The sequence below is a fragment of the Photinus pyralis genome, unplaced genomic scaffold (genome assembly GCF_008802855.1).
Source record: "Photinus pyralis isolate 1611_PpyrPB1 unplaced genomic scaffold, Ppyr1.3 Ppyr1.4_LG3a, whole genome shotgun sequence".
NCBI lineage: Eukaryota > Metazoa > Arthropoda > Insecta > Coleoptera > Lampyridae > Photinus > Photinus pyralis.
Window position 1 is genome coordinate 15154848 of NW_022170509.1, and position 21175 is coordinate 15176022.

The window sequence follows — 21175 nt, forward strand, 5'->3', positions numbered from 1 at the left end:
AAATATTCTTAAGTTGAGTTGAACCCCCAAATTTCATAATGAAGATAAACTTAGAGTTTGCTTACTAATCTCTAAGCTGCTGCACGTGCTATGTAAGATACAACATACTGCGACGAAAATGTTGAAATCGATGACTTCTTTCTTACTTATTAGTGATGGTAGCCTACATTGAAAACCGATAAAAATAGAGAAAACTGTTTATTGTGAGGGCTGTAATTGTTGTAGTTTTCATCATCGTTTTCTTGTTTGATATTGTTTAGAGGGACCACCCTTAGGGTGCATATAAAAGTAAAGATCCTTTCGGTTTTATAAATTATAATTTGTTTAAAGAAAACTTATGGCATAAGAATCTGTCTATCGAGAGTCCTACAATTTTTTAGTATATCGATTTTCTTTGATTTCGTGTTTGATTTTGGTTACAGGATGCCCAAAGCACTATTTAAGTGTAGATAGCCCCTCCCTGTTTCGAAAAAGTTTTTAAAAATTCATTGTCATTTTGTGCACAGAGTGTAATTGTAATTTGTGTGTAATAGCCTGCTCAGTATACTAGATTTCGTATTTTCCAAAGGGGCCATTAACTATAGTTTCCAGAGAGGGCAATACCAAGTTCTACGTGGGGCCACCTGGCTACGGTCCTGTATTTTATTATTAATTTGACATAGATTCGCCCCTGTATTCATAGAACAGAAAATCAGTGTGTTCTATGCAAAATCTTACCACAGATGCTAGTGTTGTTGTTCTCTAACCTCAATTTTTAATGAATGCACCTTTCACATTTGTAAATTAACAAATGGCTTGGAAATCAAGTGATGAATTTTGGAATACCACGTCTAGAACAAGTTTTAATTTCGATGACGATTTTGTAAGTACTCCTGCATTACACTAGGAAATTTAATTAACGTTGCAGGAAATTATCTCTTCACGGAGCTATATTAGTGATTCCAAATCGAGTGATAATCTAGGCTCCATTGTAAACTATGATTTTGAAAGTGCAAGTGCACAAAGTTTACTCCCCATCGAATCATTATTGTCAAGAAGAAATTTAGAGGCAGGTTCGTAGTTGTGGTACAAAATTTTTAATTTTCGAACTTTGTCTTTTTAAGTGTTGAATGATGTACGAATTACATACCAAACTCCTACACCTTCAGTTCAAGAGACAGTCATCAAGATGTTTCTGGGGATGCCTTATTCGTTGTCTGTGTATCGTTCATTATCTCAGAAACTAGACTTATTAGATGAAGCAATCGCCAGTGAAGATGGAAACATAATATTAGCTGTAGGTAGTTCGTATTAACTTAAATACCCAGTCACGAGAGTTCCCCTGTTACAATTTTAAGTTTGCACAGTCCGGGGAAACCACTCATTGCCATCATCAAGTGTGAGGGTTGCAACTTTTGTGAAGTATCAAATGTGTTAATTGATTTTGTTACACGGTCCACAGGTCATCATTTAACTGATTATGGAAGTGTAACCCCTCGTTGTCTTAAAGCTAGGAATTTTTCAAGACTACTTGCTCTGAAACAGCAACCATCAATTGTTACGGTTGCACTTTTGTGGTGCATCAAATATTTTTGTTTCTTTCTTTGATTTTGTTTACAGGGTCTACAATATCAATCAATTGCTATGCTAGGGTTGCACTTTTGTGCATTAAATATCTTTGTTTCTTTGTTTGATTTTGTTTACAAGATTCGCGAGCAATCCTTTAATTAACCCATTAATGCACAGTGATGCGAATCTGAACTAAAATTAATTTCTTTCCAAAAAATTAAATGAATTGTTATCCGCCTTCAGCTAGCCGAATCTACACAATTTTTACCTTTTTTGGGAGTTTTGCTTACCTACTGCAATTGATCTACAACCATTCTAAAACTCTTCCACTTGTCAACAAAAGCAAACACCAAATGGTCATATAACTATATTTTTTACCAGATGAAATTAGTGAGAAAATGAACCTTTGAATTTGGCAAATTGTCGTATTGAAATTGTGGAATAATAAAAAAATTTAATTCTAAATCCAAACTAAATTCAATGGGACCTCAAATTTATAAATTATTGTTGATATCAAAGCTTTACGTTAGATTTTCTAAAAATTCCTTTTTTACATTAGTTCTTCTGTTCTTCAAGGTATTCAGTACTGACTTTGACAACTTACAATAGCAGAACTAACCTTGAACTACAAGTCTTCTTGTATATGGCATTTGGAAACCCGTTGATTCTTCTTACTTCAAGTGGGATTTTTTCTTGATTACAATGGGCTTCGGTGTTAGTCTTTTTACTTGTAAGTGGAAATAAGTTCTGAGAACGTGATGTACGTGCATTCAGTTGACTGAATTTTGTTACAGTTTACTGTCATAGGGAAAAAATCCTCAGCAAACAGTTGCACAAAAATACGATAATAATAATAATAATAATATGCTTTATTTTTTGGCAAGCTGGTAAGAAAATAGCATACTTTCAAAGTTAGAGAGAGAATCACGCAAAAAAAAAGGATTAGAAAACAGTTAAAACTGATCTAAGTTCCAATCCTGAAGAACTGAGTAATAGTATCATGTGTGAATAATACTTTGGGTATACGTAAGAACTAAGAAGTGATTTACTTAGTACACTATGAATCCGACGCAATTTTTCTTAAACACGTAATGATGAACCCGTTCGATCAGCACATTTACTTTCGTATTCAAAGGAAGTCTCTTTATGTAGGTTTGCAACACTTAAAAATGTTAAATTTCCTCTTTGGTTTATCATTTGTGTATATTAGAAGGCAACATTTCCGGTTAATAATTCCACGGAAAATTTTCCACGCAAGTTAACTTTTCCTGAACTGCCCTTGTTCGAAAAATATAATTGTAGCGCTCAACTAAACTTCACCCCCAAAGAATTTTTAACGAAGCTGCTTGCGATCTCTGCTCGCTTGTTGAGAGATTCAATTTATTAACTTTTCCAACTCCGAAATTTAATTACCGAGTAAATTCGTACGTTCACAAATGGCGATTTATTTTCAAAATGGCGATGTCTAAATTTTTTATTGGTTAGTGTCTTTTGTACCACCAATCCCGAACGGTTTTTTGGTCCTCATACTCAATTCAAAACCTGCACGTTCAGCAAGTTCTACAGTACGCGTTTATCTCATGATGAGCTAAGAAACATCTCCATTAAAAAAGACTGTACAGTGCAGTTTCAGGTAAAATTTTACTTAGCACCTAAATGAAAGGTAATAATTCTTGACTCCGCTTAAAACTGTCGACCTAGAGTGGGTTACATGCAAAATTCAAAATTTTGAGTCAGTTTTCACAATCTTGATTGACTAAATAAACGGAACTTTTACTAAAATTTGTCTTGAACTGCACGGTTATTAGGGTACTAATATAAGGGTGAAAATGGAGTGAGTGGTTTTCCCTTGACCTCAGACGACAAAATAAATTTTACGCAAGATTGCCCTTGTAGGTCCTTTTGTTTTTGAAGAAGACACTGGAAGCAACAGAATTGTACAACCATATTACAAAACGGAAGGTTGCCTATCGGCATTACTCCAACTACTTAATGGAGGAATTACTAGAGCAAGAGCTAGCGAATCTTGTCATGTGTGGTTTGAGCACGTTGATTAAATTTTGTCGTTAATTAGTTGTTATTGTAGATGCAGCGGGAATACTTGTGATCTTGTAAGTACCTCCCATCGTTAAGACTTCAAAAGGTTAGTTGTAGGTTTATGTGTACGGCACGGGGTTGGAGAAAGACATGTCCAAAGACAAAGTGCAGATAAAGTTACTCAAGTTCTTTCTAGATTACTCAAAAATGATGAGTTCCGAGCAACGGGCAATGTTTACAGAGTATAAAAATTTCATAGGTGAGTAAACATTAAGCACTGCTTGAGGGAGGGTAGTTGACACGCCTCTTTCAGGTTGGCAAATTGAAAATAAACTGTCTTGTCATACTCTTACTGAGGAGTTGGCATTTTTGTGCAAATCACAATGGGAAACGAAGTCGGACGGCAGCAATTGTGCGAAACAAATAATAGATTTTAGAGCGCAGCGTCATTTAAATGATTTTCAATATGAGTGGATTGTCATAAATGCTTTATGTACATTTGAGATGTGGGAAAGGTTAAAGCATTTGTTTATTAAACCAGTAAGTACTGTCGGTGTCAAACGTATGGGAAGGCAGTCTTTTAAATTGATAATTTCTTGGCAGTAATTGACACTAACCCTAATCTAATCATTTCTGTCAGCTAGAGCTATAAATTATCACCCTGTATAACTTGAACGTTAAGGCGTTTTATTATTGTTATTATTGTACTAGGGGTAGTCCCAGTCAGTTCCTGCACTTTGACCTTTTGGTCTATTGTGCTACCCGGTATTGTCTACCCTTCAAGAATGCCTGTATCTTTAACCAAGTCCAGAATTTTGATAGGGCGAATCTTTGTTACTTTCTCTTGGGTAATTTTCTCGTTTCCAAGTAGGCGTTCCCTTGTCTTTGTGTATGACAAATGACGTCACAGTGGATATACTGTGGTACTGTGGTGTTTCTTCTTCACCACAACCCCTGCATAACGGTCTGTCAGTCAGTCCCATTCTGTGCAGGTGTTTGTTCAACCGACAGTGGCCTGTGATCATCTTTGGCACAAGATTTCTCTTCATCCTACTTAGATTTAGGATGGACGATGCTAATTTCCCGTTGGAGGAAATATTCCATCTATCCTTGGGGATTTATACCAATGAAAAGTCTCTTTAGGTGGACACCCAACTGCCGAGCCAAAACCACTCCTCCGGTAAGGCGTCTTAGGGCCCATGCTGTCATGAACTGATTAGTCTAATCACTAGTTGGTCTAACAATTGTTACCCATGATATTAATAGGAATTAAGATTAACCAACAAGTAATCGAGTAATCGAAAGTATTGGCCCTTAAAAAAGCAGAACCAGTTGGTAGCCATCATAACATTCACCATACTTTTATTAAAACATGTCTTCAGGCAGGTATCGTTTTCGCATGGAGGAACTAACAAAATGAAGACCACTGGCGCATAGGCAGCTGGTCGAGTAAGAACACTCTTGGTTCTATTTCTTTAAAGCATTTTGTTAATATATTGAAATTAATAACACGAAACCCCAAAATCGTCACACTTTTTTCGGTTTTTTGATATCACCAAAGTAATGTTAGTTCAATGGTTCCCAAGATAAAGGAATTCCAAAATTGCAAAAATGCAAAAACTGTATTTTCAAAAAGTCAGTTTGCAGAGTTGCCATGATTTTTTGCAGGGTGCATTTGTACATTTTCCTGTTATTGGAACGTATTCTGCTGGTCACCTAAATTATTATAACATTGTCTATCTATATGTGCTACATCTAGTGGTAGGTCATTGATTTCATCATCAGGAGCACCTATTTCAGTTCCGCTTTTAGACATATGAGGCCACATCCGGTACACCCCTTCTTAAAACTGCAGAATGTAAGTTTTAGGCGTTGAAAGGGAGGACAAACAAACAACGTGTCACATTAACCTTGGTTTTTTTATTTTCAAATTTTATTTCAGACACATTGTTCTACATGAAAATCAAGGAACCTATGCGTTTTTTGATAGGATCAATAGTTTACGAGGTAATGGTGTGGGAGCATTGAAATTTTCTCAACTTTCCATTTTTCAAAGTTTTTGGCTTAGGCAAACTCCATCTTCTTTGTCCAATTCTCCTCTTAGCTCCTCTTGCACCAGCAAAATTCTTCAATTTGAATGAATATAAGGCTGTCTTTATCTCTGTAAGAAGATGCACTCTCTCTTTTCTATACGTACAAAGTTGTTATTATGCACAATTTTCAATAGCGACTCTTACTGAAATTGTTACAGATTTGGCTAACGAAAAGAGTCGTTATAAAATCTGTGATTAATCCTCAACTCTTTATGACGGTTTTACACAAACACAACGCTCCTACCTCAGTATTGGAAGAATTTTTACCTTGCATTCCGGATACGGAACTCAGTACATCATTGGCAAAGAAGCTGTTGTGCCACCAGTTTGTTATAAATTATTATGTATCACAACGAGATAGGTTGGCACTGCTGTCTTACATGCAGGAAATTTCCAGAGATTCGGAACACTATACTTACGCCGAGAGAATGCTAAATTCGGTAGGTTTACTAGTGAATTTTGCATTTGCTTAATGTTTTTTTAGGATAAAAGATGGAAAAATTAGTTCTGAAGAAGAAAATCATCGACTTATTTAACTATTTAATAGGAATGTATAATACTGATAAATTTACATATTTGTATGTTTAAAACATTATTTATAAAATATATTTTTCAGTTTGTGTTTTCATTCAATAAATTAACTCAACAAATAAAACCCATGTATGTACATCTACACATCTAATTTTAAAGAATCACTAACAATGTTCTCTTTCATTGTTGTAGTTTGGGGTTTTCATTTCATCTTCTTTTTTAAATCTAATATACAACAGTTTTTTTCAAGGTATAGGTACAATCAAACATTGGAAAAATATACTACTATTAGCTAATTAGCAAATCTCTTAAAGTATTTATTAATAAATTAAGGAATCCTATTATTTAAACTGCCCTCTTAGTTTGTAATACTTCCGATTGTAATTTCATTGTAAAATTACATCACATTTACTCTTGTAAATAACGTATTAGTATATTGTGTACTAACTTTCCACAAATTGACAATTAAGAATTGCACAAATGTTAGAGACAAATTTTACATGTTTAAGTGTGGACTTAGTAAGGGATTGGATAACTGGCCAAAATGTTTAGTAGGTATCTTTCTTAATAAAGTAGCAAGGGATTGCATATTTTAATATGAAATAGGTACTGCAATGAAGTTGATTGAGTTACCTTAACATCAATGGTTGATACTTTACTATGACACATGCAAGTAAATTTGGTGCATGCAGAATGGGCATGGAATATTCGTGTATATTTATTGTCCTGACTGTACCATTAATTTGCTAGGTATGTTTATTTTGTGTGCTTTACACTTGTTAGCAAGGAAGGTTATCTACGAATTGACTGTTTTGCCCTTTTTTACACTAGTACACCTCTGATGAAAAATTTAAGAAAAAATACTTTCCTGGCTTGTAATACAAAAAAATCCAGTAGACACTATAAATCCATGCAGCGAAAGCTAATTTTTTGGTGATTGGTAGAAAGAAGTTTAGGTCGAGCAGAGGGAAATGTTAGCCAACTCTTTCCTTTTTTTGAAGTTTCCAAATAGAAAATGCCCTTATGGTCTGCGACTGCTACTGATGAAAATTTTATTTATTTATTTATTTATGAATTGAAAAAACCCTCCGAAAAAGTAAAAGTGGTGGGGAATTATAGTGCCTACGTATTTTAGTAGCAGTCCAAATAGGCAGACTTGGCAATAGGTGCATTTCTCTTGCGGAAAATGCTTGAAGGATTCGGATTCGTTAAATATCACACATATCTGTACATTGTGTCCAAGATAAGAATGTCTATTATAGGGATCTATGAAGCTATACAAAATATGATGATGGTCAAATTAGAGAAAAACGTTGCGCAATTAAACAGTTATTATCATTATTTAAAGAAAACTAGAAAATTCCGATTACTTCCGAAGATAGGCCACAAAAACCGAAATATGCCGATTTTTTTCAAACGTTATTTGAACAGATACAAAAAAATTTAAAAAAAACACTCTTTTTCAATGTCACTTTTTGAGCTCTACAAGACACCGTTGAAATATTTTCAATACAAAGTTTCGTGTCGGAGACTCGTCATCAATTTAATTTTTTGTATATGGCTCGTAAAAAAAAGTACACACGGTATTGAGTAGCATCTTTTATTACGATTACAATGACGTACGGCACAAAAAAGTAATCGGAATTTTCTGGGTTTCTTTAATGGCGCATCTTTTCTCTAATTTCGCCATCGTCGTATCTTCTATGGGGTCGGAGACCCCCATGATAGACATCCATTATCTTGGACACAGATCATCATAAATCATATGAATTTTTAATATTACCTACTTGATATTTTGTCGGGACCTGCCTTTTTTCTCGTCTTTCCAAGGAAACTAGTGCATAATTTTTCTGGAAGAGCATGATTATTTCAGATGATACAGGTATCGCACCCAAAGTATTGGAGATTATTTTCTGTTGGTGTATGGTGGTTTAGACGTTAGTTTTGCGGAAAAACATAGGTACAAATTAATAAACAAAATTGTAATATGTTTATCAAGAGGTTGGACAGTAGCAAAAAAGCAGGGCATTTTTCCAAATTGTAATCGGAAGTTATGTGTCTTTACCCTCACTTCAGTTTGCTGCTGCTTTGTTTTATACTTACTTTGTCTTTCTTCTTGTTAACTTATCTTGCCTTGTTCTTCAAGCATATCCAAAAAACCCAATTTTGTTTGTGTGATTCACACTTTTGAGTAGCTAGTGGAAAACTGGTACATATTATGGTTTCGACGTGGCGCCAGGCTCGTTTGCTGCTGGAACACCCGTTAGGAGGAGTTGCGTGCCCAAATGTTGGTTGCTAATGATTGGACCATTTTTGCCGACTCTACTAAGCTCCATGGTTGTGAAAACACGTTTAGAATATTTCGGGTTGACCACTGGGGATATCAATTCAGGCGCTAACTAGCCGATTTCTATATTTGTTTGGTTGTTTCAGTGTTTTAGCTCCAAACTAGAATAATTAGCCACACATCCCCTCTCTCCATGCGCAAAAGTGGAGTCAGGGCTTAATAGGGTCTCTCGGCACTGAATGCAGTCCCTTTCCCTGTTTTCATTTGTGTTATTTGTAGAGTTTTGATTTTGTTTTATGGGGAATAAATTATATATTATTAATAACTCCTGGAGTTAATCCCCCCTAATTACCAGTTAAGCATTATTTACCCGTTTTGCGCATGGCGAGAAGCTCGTCATATAAACCGTAAATTACGTAGCTGCTTAGCAGTACTCAAAGGAGTAGGCAACCCGCACTGAAAGGGCTCAGATTATACCTACCCCCGTCAGTGCCACAAAAATGTTATCTGATTTAATTACAGTGTGGCTAATTATTCAAGTTTGGAGCTAAAAAATCAAAGAAATATAGAAATCGGCTAGTTAGCGGCTGAATGGATAGGCAACCCCTACTCACCTGTGCCCCAGTGATGGACCCCAAATATTCTACACGTGTTTTCATAACCGGAGCTTAGCGTAGAAAGAAAACAACAAAATGGTCTAGTCATTAGTAATCAACATGTTGTATGTACGTAACGGTGGTTCTAGGGGTAAATAAGCGCGGTGTCCCGTCGGAACTATATAAGGGGAAGGGTAAACGGAGCATATGTGCCAATTTTCATAGCTTTACTCAAGTGCAAACTTTTTTCATAATCTCCCAATGTAGGAGTTTCTTTTTCAAATAAACTGGGGGGTTGGAAATTCCTATTCCAATATGACGTTGAGATACCTAAATTTACAGATAACAAATATTACATTTTTAGAAGATTAATGTGTTTTGACAAAACCATAGAATTTCATTTCAAAAGTCTTTGAAAAAAAAATTGTAAATTATCAGGTAAAATTTCAGAACCAAGCTCTTTTAAAAAAGTAAGCCCTTTTGAAAGTAATTGAAGTGCTATGCGTAGAACTGGAAATGAAATCCTTTAAACAAATACGTAACGAAATTATCCTGGTTAAGCTACTCCCCAAATTTCCCTGTTGTTTTTGAAATTTTGATTTACAACCCATCCTAATTGTGATTTTGAAATGAGTTCCTGTTATCCTATGACTCACTAACGCACCCGTCGGTGGATTTCCTGGTATTTCCTTAGCAGCTATAAAATTATAAAAACTTAAAACGGTAAAAATCCAAGGAAATAAACTCCAAAATTTTGTATAGATGTCTTTTTTTAGAAGCAGCTTGAAGTCTTTGGATTTAAAATTATTTTAAGGCTTTATAACCCAAACCTTTGCACAGCTCAGCCTAGAAAAGCCCAGGCGCATTCCAACATTTTTTCGTCAGTGTACAATCTCTCAGTGCAGCTATCTACTTCTGTCCAAAAATAATCATGTGTCATAGTAAAGCGTTTCTCATTAGAATTTGAAAGAAATGACTCAGAAAAGTATGCTTGGTTGCATTCCACTATAAGGATTTGGAATAGCATAGAGCATCATGCGATAGTACACTATTAGGAATATTTTACACATTGTAAATTCTGGCCCATATTAACAATAAAGCATTTAAACATAATAGAATACTTACCATGATCAGGAACCATTATTGCTAAAACTATTTAAATTGGCCACGACTTGAACACATAATAGGAATCATTGGTAGCTACTTTTAAATTAACCCAGTATCTTTGATTTCAAATAAATAAGAGCCCCTATAGTATTGCACTTAGATTATACAATTAAGTTAGGTATTTAATCACAGCGCTAAGGGGTATCACGATCCGTTGCTTCGGATCCTCTCGGAGGTGGATGATTACGTTTAGGCGGAGGTTGTAAGGGGAATAGGCGATGTTCACTCGGCCAGTAATTTTGACCGTCCGAATCCTCTATCGACGTCGCTACAATCGTCATGCTCGGAACAGATTGCTCTGGCATCCAGTCGAAAGGGAACGCGTTTCCTGAATGCGTGCTAGGAGTTGTGGTAGGCGTGGGAGGGGCGCTTCCTATATACGGGCTAAGTTCTTGGTGGCATAGGTCGGGGACTTTTTGAAGGGTGTCGGACCATGGAGGACTTGGATTCCAGTGTTCGATAAGGTCACTAGGGTCAATTTTTAAGAGAGTCCTCGGACGTTCCGTTGAATGGGTTATCACAAGTAAACTTCCACTTCCACTGTCAACTTCGGTAGTATTTATATTGGCAACATCTAACTCAAGATTTTGAAGATCTTTGGGTTTTCTTTTGCTGTATGAATAATCCACTGGTTCCGGATCTGCTCGTCGATGCTGATGATGGTGTTGATTGTGGTGTGGATGTGAAGAAGAGCTGTGCTGTGTAACGTGAGGTTGTAGGCTACCGGGCATTGCAGAAAGATGAGCGTATCCAGTGGGTTCGTGACTGCTTGTGAATTCCGGTTGAGGATGCTCAGGATAATATAATAACCTAGTTGTGGGCGCTACGTCGTATGCTAGCCCGTACTGTAATTTATTTTGTACCGAATAGTAATGGTAAAGCCAACTGTTATTTCGCATAACGGACGCTTCCGAATCACTTAGTACTTGATTAGTGCACACTATGACAGGCTGTTGGTTACTTTCGGAACTTTCTTTAACTTGCAAGACGCAATGCATCCACAACCATTCACCGGACCGTCGTTGAAATTGAGCTAACAGGATACAAGACCGTTCTTGTTCAGATTGCGTTACTAAACAAACATCCATGAAATAAACAGGAAAGATGAATAAATTACACTTACTGAGCCTATGCTTGGTTTGCGCTTCCCTAGTACAGTCCCAATGCAACAGCCTGTACCAGGATACTCCTTGAAGGTCGCTGAGGGGGAAGCCTAAGTAGAATTCGCCACTGGAACAAAATTATAACAATGAAAATTTATAGTAAACAATGTCACTGCGGCTCTCGCGACCCGGTGACCTGGACCGCCCGGCTATCACGAGCGCGGTCGTTGATTTATTGCGAGGAAGAACAAAAGCTGCATACTCACTTATTGTCAATGTGGATGAAACGCATGTCCATAGAGTGGATCGACGTGAAGACGTTGGTGGCGCCTTGCACCACGCATTCCCGAGTCTCCGGCATCGCCACGGGGGTGCAGGTGGCCAAGAATACGGGCTCGTTGCGACTGCATAATGGCAAGAAGGACAAGTACCGGCCCTGTACCAACACCACCTGCAAGATAAGCATAAAACAGTGGCGCTTTGGTATTCAAATAAGGACCATTTCCATAAGTTCGCGCTCTTCTACCGAGTGGGCGTCATAACATACGGCAGTAGTATTCGCGCCTCCGCCTATTTTACATATTACCTATATAATGATAGGTATGTAATGTGCAATCTTAAAACGACGGTGGTCTTATAAAGTATATTGGAATTTTACTGGTTCTAAAATATCTACGCCAATCGAAAAACTTTTTTTAAACCGTTTTTTAGTGCGAAAACGATTGAGTCATTGAGCCTTTTATTTTCAGCAATAGGTAGATGAGTTTGGAATGCGATTTCATCTTTTGAAAAATGCACTCAGCCGTTCATAGTTGACGAGTTGCAGAAGCTTCGACTCCAACAACCCTATTTTCTTAAAAATAGTACAGAAAATCAATATCTTATGTTACACGTGATGATAATTCTAACAGAGATAAATTATTAACTTGAGTTACTTTTCATTTTTTTAAATCTCAGTTTATTTTAAAGCACGCCGCAAAGAAGAAGTATTTTACAATTGTCCCACCAAGATTTTCTTGTATTGTACCTTCAACGGTTTTCAAAAAAAGACACGTTGCTACTTTTAGTTCTAGGCGATAAAGTCATCTAACTGGACATTTTGAGGTGGAAAAGAAAAAAATGGCGGAATATGTTCAGTTAGGTGTCAGAAACAACATATTAAAAATCCCACCCCCCAGACCCTGTGCTAAAGGCCCCAGCCACCCCACCATCCCCCAAAAACCGTGTTTTCGCTCTTTTTGGCTGATATCTCGCGATCCATGAGGTCTATATGAAATATTTTTAACTGAAAATATTTCTCGGGAAATTTTATGCAAGGTAGGTACTCAGAAGTTAGCCTAGGTGTACCTCTTAGCCTAGGAAATTCATAAAAGAGGCGAAAATCATCAATTTTCGTGGCTTTTTACAAATATATCGCGACCTTTAGGGCTAGATGAAATAGTTTTAGCTGAAAATGCTCCTCGTGAAATTTCTTACAAGGTAGATACTCAGAAGTTAGCCTAGGTGTACCTCTTAGCCTAGGAAATTCATAAAAGGAGGCGAAAATCATCAATTTTCGTGTTTTTTTGCGTTTTTTTGCAAATATATCGCGACCTTCAGGGTTAGATGATATATGTTTAGCTGAAAATGCTCTTCGTGCAATTTCATACGAGATAGAGGTAACTGAAGAGTTGGCGTAAAGTCACCTTTCACCTTCAACTTTCATGTGAGGAAATATTCATTGTAAAACAAAGTATTTCTATGTACCATTTATTCACGTAAAAACAGTATTTTCATATTAAAATATTCACACATTCATTTATACCTCAACGTAATCATTATCCTCTGCAGATTCGACTTCTTCAAGCTCTTCGACGTCCTCTAGTGCTAGTGGGTCGTCTGAAATTACCGACTCGTAGTTCTCCTCGCCTTCCGCTTTACCTGCATGGGCACCCTGAAACGACGACGTCCCGTTTAAGCACGATGTTCCATGTCACTGGACGCAGAATTCGGTCTTCAGACCTACAACAAGAAGTATTATGTCAAAAAAATTTTATAATTAAGTATACGAATATAATATTCTCTCGTGTGTGCTAACTCCTAAGTGTCGGGTAGAGAAGGTTTACCTGATTTTCTGAAACAGTTGCAGGAAATCAGGTAAACCTTCTCTACCGGACACTTAGGACACACGAGAGAATCGTATACATATTTATAAACATTTTTTTGACATAATATGCTTCTTGTTGTAGGTCTGAAGTGTAATGAACTCTGCGTCCAGTGTCATGGAGCATCGTGCCTAAATGCCACGTCGTCTCTTCAGGGTACCCATGCATCAGGTAAAGCGGAAGACGAGAACTACGAGTCGGTAATCTCAGACGACCCACTACCACTAGAGGACGTCGAAGAGCCTGAAGAAGTGGAATCTGCATCTAGTCTATAACTTTTGATTGAGAAGTCTGATCGAAAAAGTACGAATTGATTTGGATTCTACGCACCCAAATTAATAAGAAAAGGTGTTTTCCCGAGAAATTTTGGTGTAGTCGATTTTTGGTAAAAAAGGAAGGTTATACACTGCCTTTTTTTGAGCCCCGAAAAAAAATTGTCTCAGATCGACCCGGAAACAAAATTTTCTTATAGAATGTGGCCTGTAGAATCCATAATTTCAAACAGTTCCAAGATTGGGCTACTAGTTCAAAAGTTACAGCCCTTTGAATTTTTTTCAAATTGGTTTCTAGTCTATAACTTTTGATTAAGAAGTCTGATCGAAAAAGTACGAATTGATTTGGATAAGTATAAGGGTAATGATTACGTTGAGGTATAAATGAATGTGTGAATATTTTGTTATGAAAATACTGTTTTTACGTGAATAAATGGTACATAGAAATACTTACAATGAATATTTCCTCACACATGAAAGTTGAAGGTGAAAGGTGACTTTACGCCAACTCTTCAGTTACCTATCTCGTATGAAATTGCACGAAGAGCATTTTCAGCTAAATATATATCATCTAGCCCTGAAGGTCGCGATATATTTGCAAAAAACCGCAAAAAAAACGAAAATGATGATTTTCGCCTCTTTTTATGAATTTTCTAGGCTAAGAGGTACACCTAGGCTAACTTCTGAGTATCTACCTTGTAAAAAATTTCACGAGGAGCATTTTCAGCTAAAAATATTTCATCTAGCCCTAAAGGTCGCGATATATTTGGCCAAAGCCACGAAAATTGATGATTTTCGCCGCTTTTATGAATTTCCTAGGCTAACTTCTGAGTATCTACCTTGTATGAAATTTCCCGAGAATATTTTCAGCTAAAAATATTTCATATAGACCACATAGATCGCGAGATATCAGCCAAAAAGAGCAAAAACACGGTTTTTGGGGGATGGTGGGGTGGGTGGAGCCTTTAGCACAGGGTCTGGAGGGTGGGATTTTTAATATGTTGTTTTTGACACCTAACTGAACGTATTCCACCATTTTTTCTTTTCCACCTCAAAATGTCCAGTTTGCCAATTTTACAGTCTCTATCGCCTAGACTATTTCGCGTTATGAATCAATTTATTTTACTGATTTCTTATACATATCTATAGCTTATGATAGGTACTTAGAATAAATGTGTAGGCACTTAATCTGTGGTGTAGGTAAAGCAAAAATTATAACTAGTAGTAGACAAATGATAGCTTCCTCTTCTTTTATTTTATACAATAGTTTGCGGCGTACCTTAAAACCATAACTGAAGTGAATAATTTGGTTCCGAGATGTTAAGTACGTAATTAAGGTAGCGGGTAGATACTCATCTATGATCCCTATAGGTGATAGATCTACTTCAGGGATGCGCCCCTGCCTCCGCGAGCCGTGGTTGATCTCTTAATACCACACAGGGGAAACCATTGTCATACCTTAAATCCCTCACCAAAATCTTACCATTTTCCTACCCCTTACCCCAACCCTACAAACACGCCAACCCGCTCGACAAGCGTGGCATGTGCCAAAACCTCCTAATAGGACAATGGAGAAAGGTTGACAAGGAAGAAGCACACAGGTAATTATTCATAACTTTTTTCTTTACAAATCCATATAGTGAAAAAGTGAGAGACGTCGAAAGAGTAAAGTAAAAAAATTGTTTTTGCACGATATCTAGCTATCCAATATATTTTTTCAAAAATTAAATTCGGGTACCAAACTGCAACACTTTCTCCGCTAACCTTCAAGATCCCCAAACTTAACATAAAGAACTCCTTTGGAGTTTGTTTGCTTCATACATAATTGTATGTCGTTATGTTCCTAAAACAGTCGTACCATAAGTCGATAAGACATTTAAGTCAGCGTGTTTTTCACGGTGGGTCTGTAAATACCGTCAAATGGGTCAATTTCAAAAACCTTATACACTCTAGTGGCAGGAGGAAGGGTCGTTTAGTAACCCCAGCTGTCAATTAAAATGTTCACAAACCACTTATCGGAACAAAAGTCGAAAGTACATATTACAAAGACAAAGAGATCCTTGAATACTGAAGGATTACCAACATTAAAAAAACGTACTGTATTCTAAAAGCTATTATTTAGTTGGTTAACGCATTAGTTTCGAATTTTTTTTGAGTTTATATACGACGTCGGGACGTGTCGACCCCCTCGTCTTACGATGGTGCAATGAGTTAGGCAGTGCTGCAAGATAGCGACCTCACGGCCCCGTACCTACTTTCTTAAAAACTGAATCCAATATGAGACACTTTTCATCTATTCAATTCAAACATTTTCGAAATCTACTTTTGTCTGCTGTTCTATCTATAGGGCTCTGTACCTGTGACTCCGTTGGTTTGATTTTCAAAAAGTCTTCCAAAATCAACAATACTGACTTGATGCTACATGAGAATGATTTAAATTTTGATCGCTCTTCTACAGGGTGTTGTAAAACTAATGGTTAATTTTAATAACTTCAAACCTTAAAAAGTTGATTTTTTCAAATGAAACCTGCTTTATTTTTTTGCACTTTCAAATGTCGAAAATATTTCTACAGCAAATAGAATCAGTCAATCTTCTTCTAAACCCATACTGTTCCTCTGATAGCACAACTTCGATTTTAGGCTGTAATCTTCTCAAAATAATTGAGGCGTGAGGGATTCTGTCCACATTTTTTAGCCGTGTTCGTCTTAGGCAAGGGAACAACTACACATTTTGTAAAATCTGGTGGTATGATTCCAGTTCTGTGTATGAAACTGATAATAATGTAATATGCAAAGATGCAATTGGGTAAACTGAAATATTATCTACTATTGATTGTCAAAATGTGACTAACTAATCTAAAGCTCGAAATTGTTTAGTCTTCCTCCAAACTAAAGGACTTTTCTCTATAGTTATTAAGTTGTAGAACAGCGGTGGTCGGGTCGGGCGGGTAATCCGTAAAGTTCCCGGTCTGGAAAGTTTTGTAAGGGCGGTTGTCAGTAAATGTTTGGCTCCATAAATAAATATGCCGCACTCAATATTGTACAATTACTCAAAAATAACATTGAGCACGCATGTTAGGAACGGTTCAAGTGACAATTTACTATAACTTGATGAGATTCCGTAAAAACACCCAAAATATTATAGTGATCTAGGACCCGCGAGAGCGGCTTATGAATTGAAAGAGGAGGAGGGGAAATAAATTTAAGAGGGTCTTATTACGAGATTCGGAGGTGAACATGAAGAGAACTTGAAGATAAATTGAGCAAAACTTTATAGGAACCTGAACAGAATAATTGTCTTGGAATTAGAGGGGGAAACAAAGCTGAACTATAGAAAAGAACTTGAACCACATTTATCAGGAAATTGCGAAAGCTTGAGATAACTTGCACAACACTTTAGGATTTGGTGAAAACTAAAGAATAATTTAATAAAAACATAAGTGGACTTTTTTGGGCATTGATGGGCACTTGCGGTAAAGATTTCGCAATCTTGGGGTCAACTAGAGAAACTTAAAAAGGCGTAAGAACAATATTGGTAACATGAAGGGAACTTGAGAACCCGAGAGGTACTTGAGGAAAGCTTCAATAGCAATTGAAATGAATTTGAAGGGAAAACAAATATAAATGATGAGTAGTGGGAAAATATAGACCCAGCTATCAATGATCGAAAACCCGACGTCTCTAGGTGGCCCAGCAGCCGGGATCTCGAAGGAACAGACGACGGAAAATTGAGCATGTAAGCGTTACCGCAACTAAATTAAAATTAAAGGAAAAATAATTAGCACCATTACTTATAGTATTCTCAACACCTATCCAAGAATCTAATAATAATTTCTTGTTATAAGTAGCTACAAGAATTTTAGCAAAATGAGATCTTCCGAATTAAGTCCTCTTTGTAATACTTTTTTACTCAGCGGAGTGAACTAAGGTCATAAATAGACTTGGTCACCGGACACTGTCTTCTGAGATATCATCTCTACAAAATCGGGGTAGCTAAGGATAACACATGTCGCCTCTGCCTTTACAAGGAAGAGACAGCGAAACACGTCCTCTGCTGGTGTGAGCAAAATCACAAGACTTTGATGAGGGTGCAATAGCACATTAGCACCTCAGCGGATCAGAAAGTTACAGCCGAAGAGGATCCTCAGATTCTGGGGCACGCACAATAAATCCAAGGGCCAAAGTGCGAAGGCGTGAAATAGCCAAACTCAAGGGGGTAAAATACCTTTTGTAAATGAACACGTAACAATTACATTTTTAACGCCCCTATGTTCTGTGTATCTATTCTACACCCCATAAGATTGCAACAGTTCGATGCAATGTCAAGCGGTTTTGGTTATTAATCGCTTAGAATTGAAATTATTGGAAATCTTTAAGAAAATAGAGTGGGAATTATTACTCATTTTGATCACAGGACGGAATTATGTATGTAATTCAAGGAATTTAGCACTTTGGTGTAGGCACATCACGCATCGATCTACTTATTTAAAAAAAGTATCTGTCATTCTTATTCAGTTGTAAAATCGAAAATGCAATCTAAGGATACTAAGTGTAACGAATAATTGCGAAAGGTTAGACTGGATTTGTTGAGAACGTCTGATAAACCCAGCAGGAGAAATGTGTAAGCCAATTCTTTTTAATCCTTGAACAAGAAATCTATGTGAGGGCAACCGTATAGTGAAGTTGGCATTTCGAAACACAGAGAAAAGGTTGTACAGTTTAAACAATAAGCTGCATTTTGATCTGGGAAGTAACGTTTTTCAAATTTTAAAGGGAAATGAAATAATTGTTGCATTGCTTTGCAAATAGGTATGTACCACCGACGGTATTTAGGTAGCTGCAACTACGTCTACGTACCTACGGTTACTATAAAGGTGTGGGTGGATTCATTGGTGTTGATGCTGATCGGATCGAGGGGAAAACGAGTGAGGTTATTACATAGTGAAAGGCAGATCCGGCATGCACAATCAATTCCACAAAGAAATCTGCGTAGACTCGCATAATTTCCTACCATTTACCATTCTTTTTTGAAATGTAAATGAAGCAACTTACCTTTTGATCCCCGAATCGCATTTGACGGCGGGCGTTTCTGGACACGTTCATCCGGCACAAAAATACCCTAATTTCTTCGCAAGTACTCCCATTGCTTCCAGAATTGATTGGTCTGCCTAACTCGCATTGTATCGCCTGGTGGTCCTGCTTATCTATGATATCATACACACTGTCACCATGAATGAGAAGATCTTCCTACAGAAAAACAGAAAAAAAAGATAAAGATAGTGACCGCCTCGTTTAATGCGCGTTTAATCTAATTGTAGTCTCTTTGTATACATCAATTTGAAGAGTGTAAAAAATTGCTGGCTCATTCGAGATGATGACAAACCTGGTCGCCAATTTTAAATACATGATTACAAGACGACGTTTAAATTAAGCCTTATTTGAATAAATGTGAAGAAAATATGTATATTAATTAAGAATTCATTGAATATTAAATGATTTTAATTTGAGAATCGTTACAAATTATATTTGTAAGGTACTTTTTCGTACTCACTTTTGGCCGATTTACAAAACCGTGCACACCAAAATTATGCATAGCGGTATTATTAAATTAACCCCCGTACGTTAGGAAGTAGATTTTTAATGCATTTATTGCCTTGTTAAAAGTTTACCGATTTTTCAACACGCCACAGTTGGCCATTTCATTTTGATGATTCCAAAAACCCTTCATACTTCAAACTAAAAATACTATTATTGCTATCCTTTTGTTTCTGTTTGTTAACCACTAGTTTGTAAATTAATTTAAACCGGTGAAATAAATAATTAATAAAATCTGAAGTGGTAATGTGTTATTTATAATAAAAACATAGCACTTTAAGTAACCATTTTGTAAAGTGGAAATATTATTTTTTTTCTCACTTCCAGTGGAGTCTTTTTTTACATATTTAGCAAAGCAAAAGAGTTGTATTGTACGCTGTTCTTTGGGTGATTTCATCGACATTTATGATTGGAGCATGTTGCGTCCGTATGTCATGCACAATTAAATGACTAATTCTAATTACAAAAGGATGATCTTACGCGTTTACAATTTCTCTAGCGTTTCTGTGTGGCTATTCTGAAAACTTGTCAATCTGTTAATATAATGCCAAAGCGGTTCCGTGACTGAAAGTAAATTCTTATTTGTTTGATCAAAATTTGTGAAAGTTGCTGGTGTAGATACAGGATATCGCTTTCAAAGTTTTCCAGGTTGAGGAACGCAAATTCTTATAAAAAATTCCAGTGCATAGCATCTTTCATGGTCCTAAAGTTTATTCTCGACTACAAAGATTCGAGTTTCTACGATGGAGTCTCAGGACACACTGCCGGGCCCCGAGGAACTGCAAATGAAGATCACTGAGTGTCGAGATTCAAAGAAGTACCCTACAGTAACAGGAGTTCACAACGCAATGGTCGCAAAGAAGAATTTCGAGAAATGAAAAGGAAAAGAAGGAATTTCCCTAAAAGTACCACCGATGTGGAAAGTTAGGGCACATGGTCAAATTTTCCAACTAAAAGGGAAGAAAAATAACTCAAGCTACAACGATGTATTCTGAAGTAGTAATACCCAGGGACCCGGACCGGACCGAACAAGAACCGAAAACTGGACCGAACCCGGTATTTTTTTCTGGACCGAAAACCGAACCGAAACTGTTATTCCTTCAGAAATGGAAACGTACTGAAAATCGAAACCCATATTACTTTTTTCGGTTCTTTTAGGTTTTTTACGGTTCTTAACAGGTTATTGGAAGTTGAAGGTCGCGCCGACAACCACGTCCTGAAAATTGATAAAATATTACTCTATGATTGCCATCGGTGGGTTATAAATTTTTAATGAGGTGTCGAAACTACAGAATACAAATGGAGGGAAGTTATAATTCGCCAGTAATTCGTCGACGGAGATCAAAGAAAGAGGAACAGTGGAGATTCATTCGGATTTTGACGGAAAAGTCAAGAACGTCAAAATTCAAGACGTTCTACGTTCCAGATCTGCGAATGAACCAACCACCTATATGTGGCAAAAATCACAGACAAGGTGATAACGGTCATGTTCCATGACAAAACCGCAGAGATCGTCCACAAGAAAACTGAAAAGTTGATCCTTCAGGCGAAGAGATTCAACGAGCTTTACATAATTAAAGAAAGAACGAACGAATGTAATTCGGTAGCACGAGTGACAACGCCATCGAAACTTCAAGGATCTCCAAGAAGGTTCAAGTAAAGGTGTAACGATCGATGCAGTCAGGGGAGTCACGAATATGAGGATTGTACCCAAGCGATGGGACCCAGCGTTGGGAACCAGGCTATAAGAAGTTGGAAGTCGGACACGGAACTGGTGGGATAATTGATGTAAGTATTTGGCA

At 36.9% G+C, this 21175-nt stretch overlaps 2 protein-coding genes across 2 annotated transcripts in view; one reads left to right on the plus strand and one right to left on the minus strand.

Moving 5' to 3' along the window:
* The first annotated feature begins 710 nt into the window (after window positions 1–710).
* On the plus strand, window positions 711–6306 carry LOC116165629 (spermatogenesis-defective protein 39 homolog). The gene is made up of 9 exons (XM_031480224.1): window positions 711–862; window positions 908–1052; window positions 1104–1276; window positions 3445–3581; window positions 3635–3659; window positions 3703–3844; window positions 3899–4125; window positions 5837–6118; window positions 6163–6306. Exons 1-9 carry the CDS (start codon window positions 791–793, stop codon window positions 6181–6183), a joined length of 1224 nt encoding a protein of 407 aa, XP_031336084.1. The 5' UTR covers window positions 711–790; the 3' UTR covers window positions 6184–6306.
* The window catches only part of LOC116165628 (neuronal PAS domain-containing protein 4), a 38783-nt gene continuing 23912 nt past the window's right edge, over window positions 6305–21175 (minus strand). The window contains exons 4-7 of the mRNA XM_031480223.1: window positions 18831–19025; window positions 11629–11813; window positions 11383–11489; window positions 6305–11331 (exon numbers count right to left, since the gene is read on the minus strand). Of these exons, the coding sequence (XP_031336083.1) occupies window positions 10394–11331; window positions 11383–11489; window positions 11629–11813; window positions 18831–19025 (1425 nt within the window). The 3' untranslated portion in view covers window positions 6305–10393. The remainder of the gene's footprint in view (window positions 11332–11382; window positions 11490–11628; window positions 11814–18830; window positions 19026–21175) is intronic.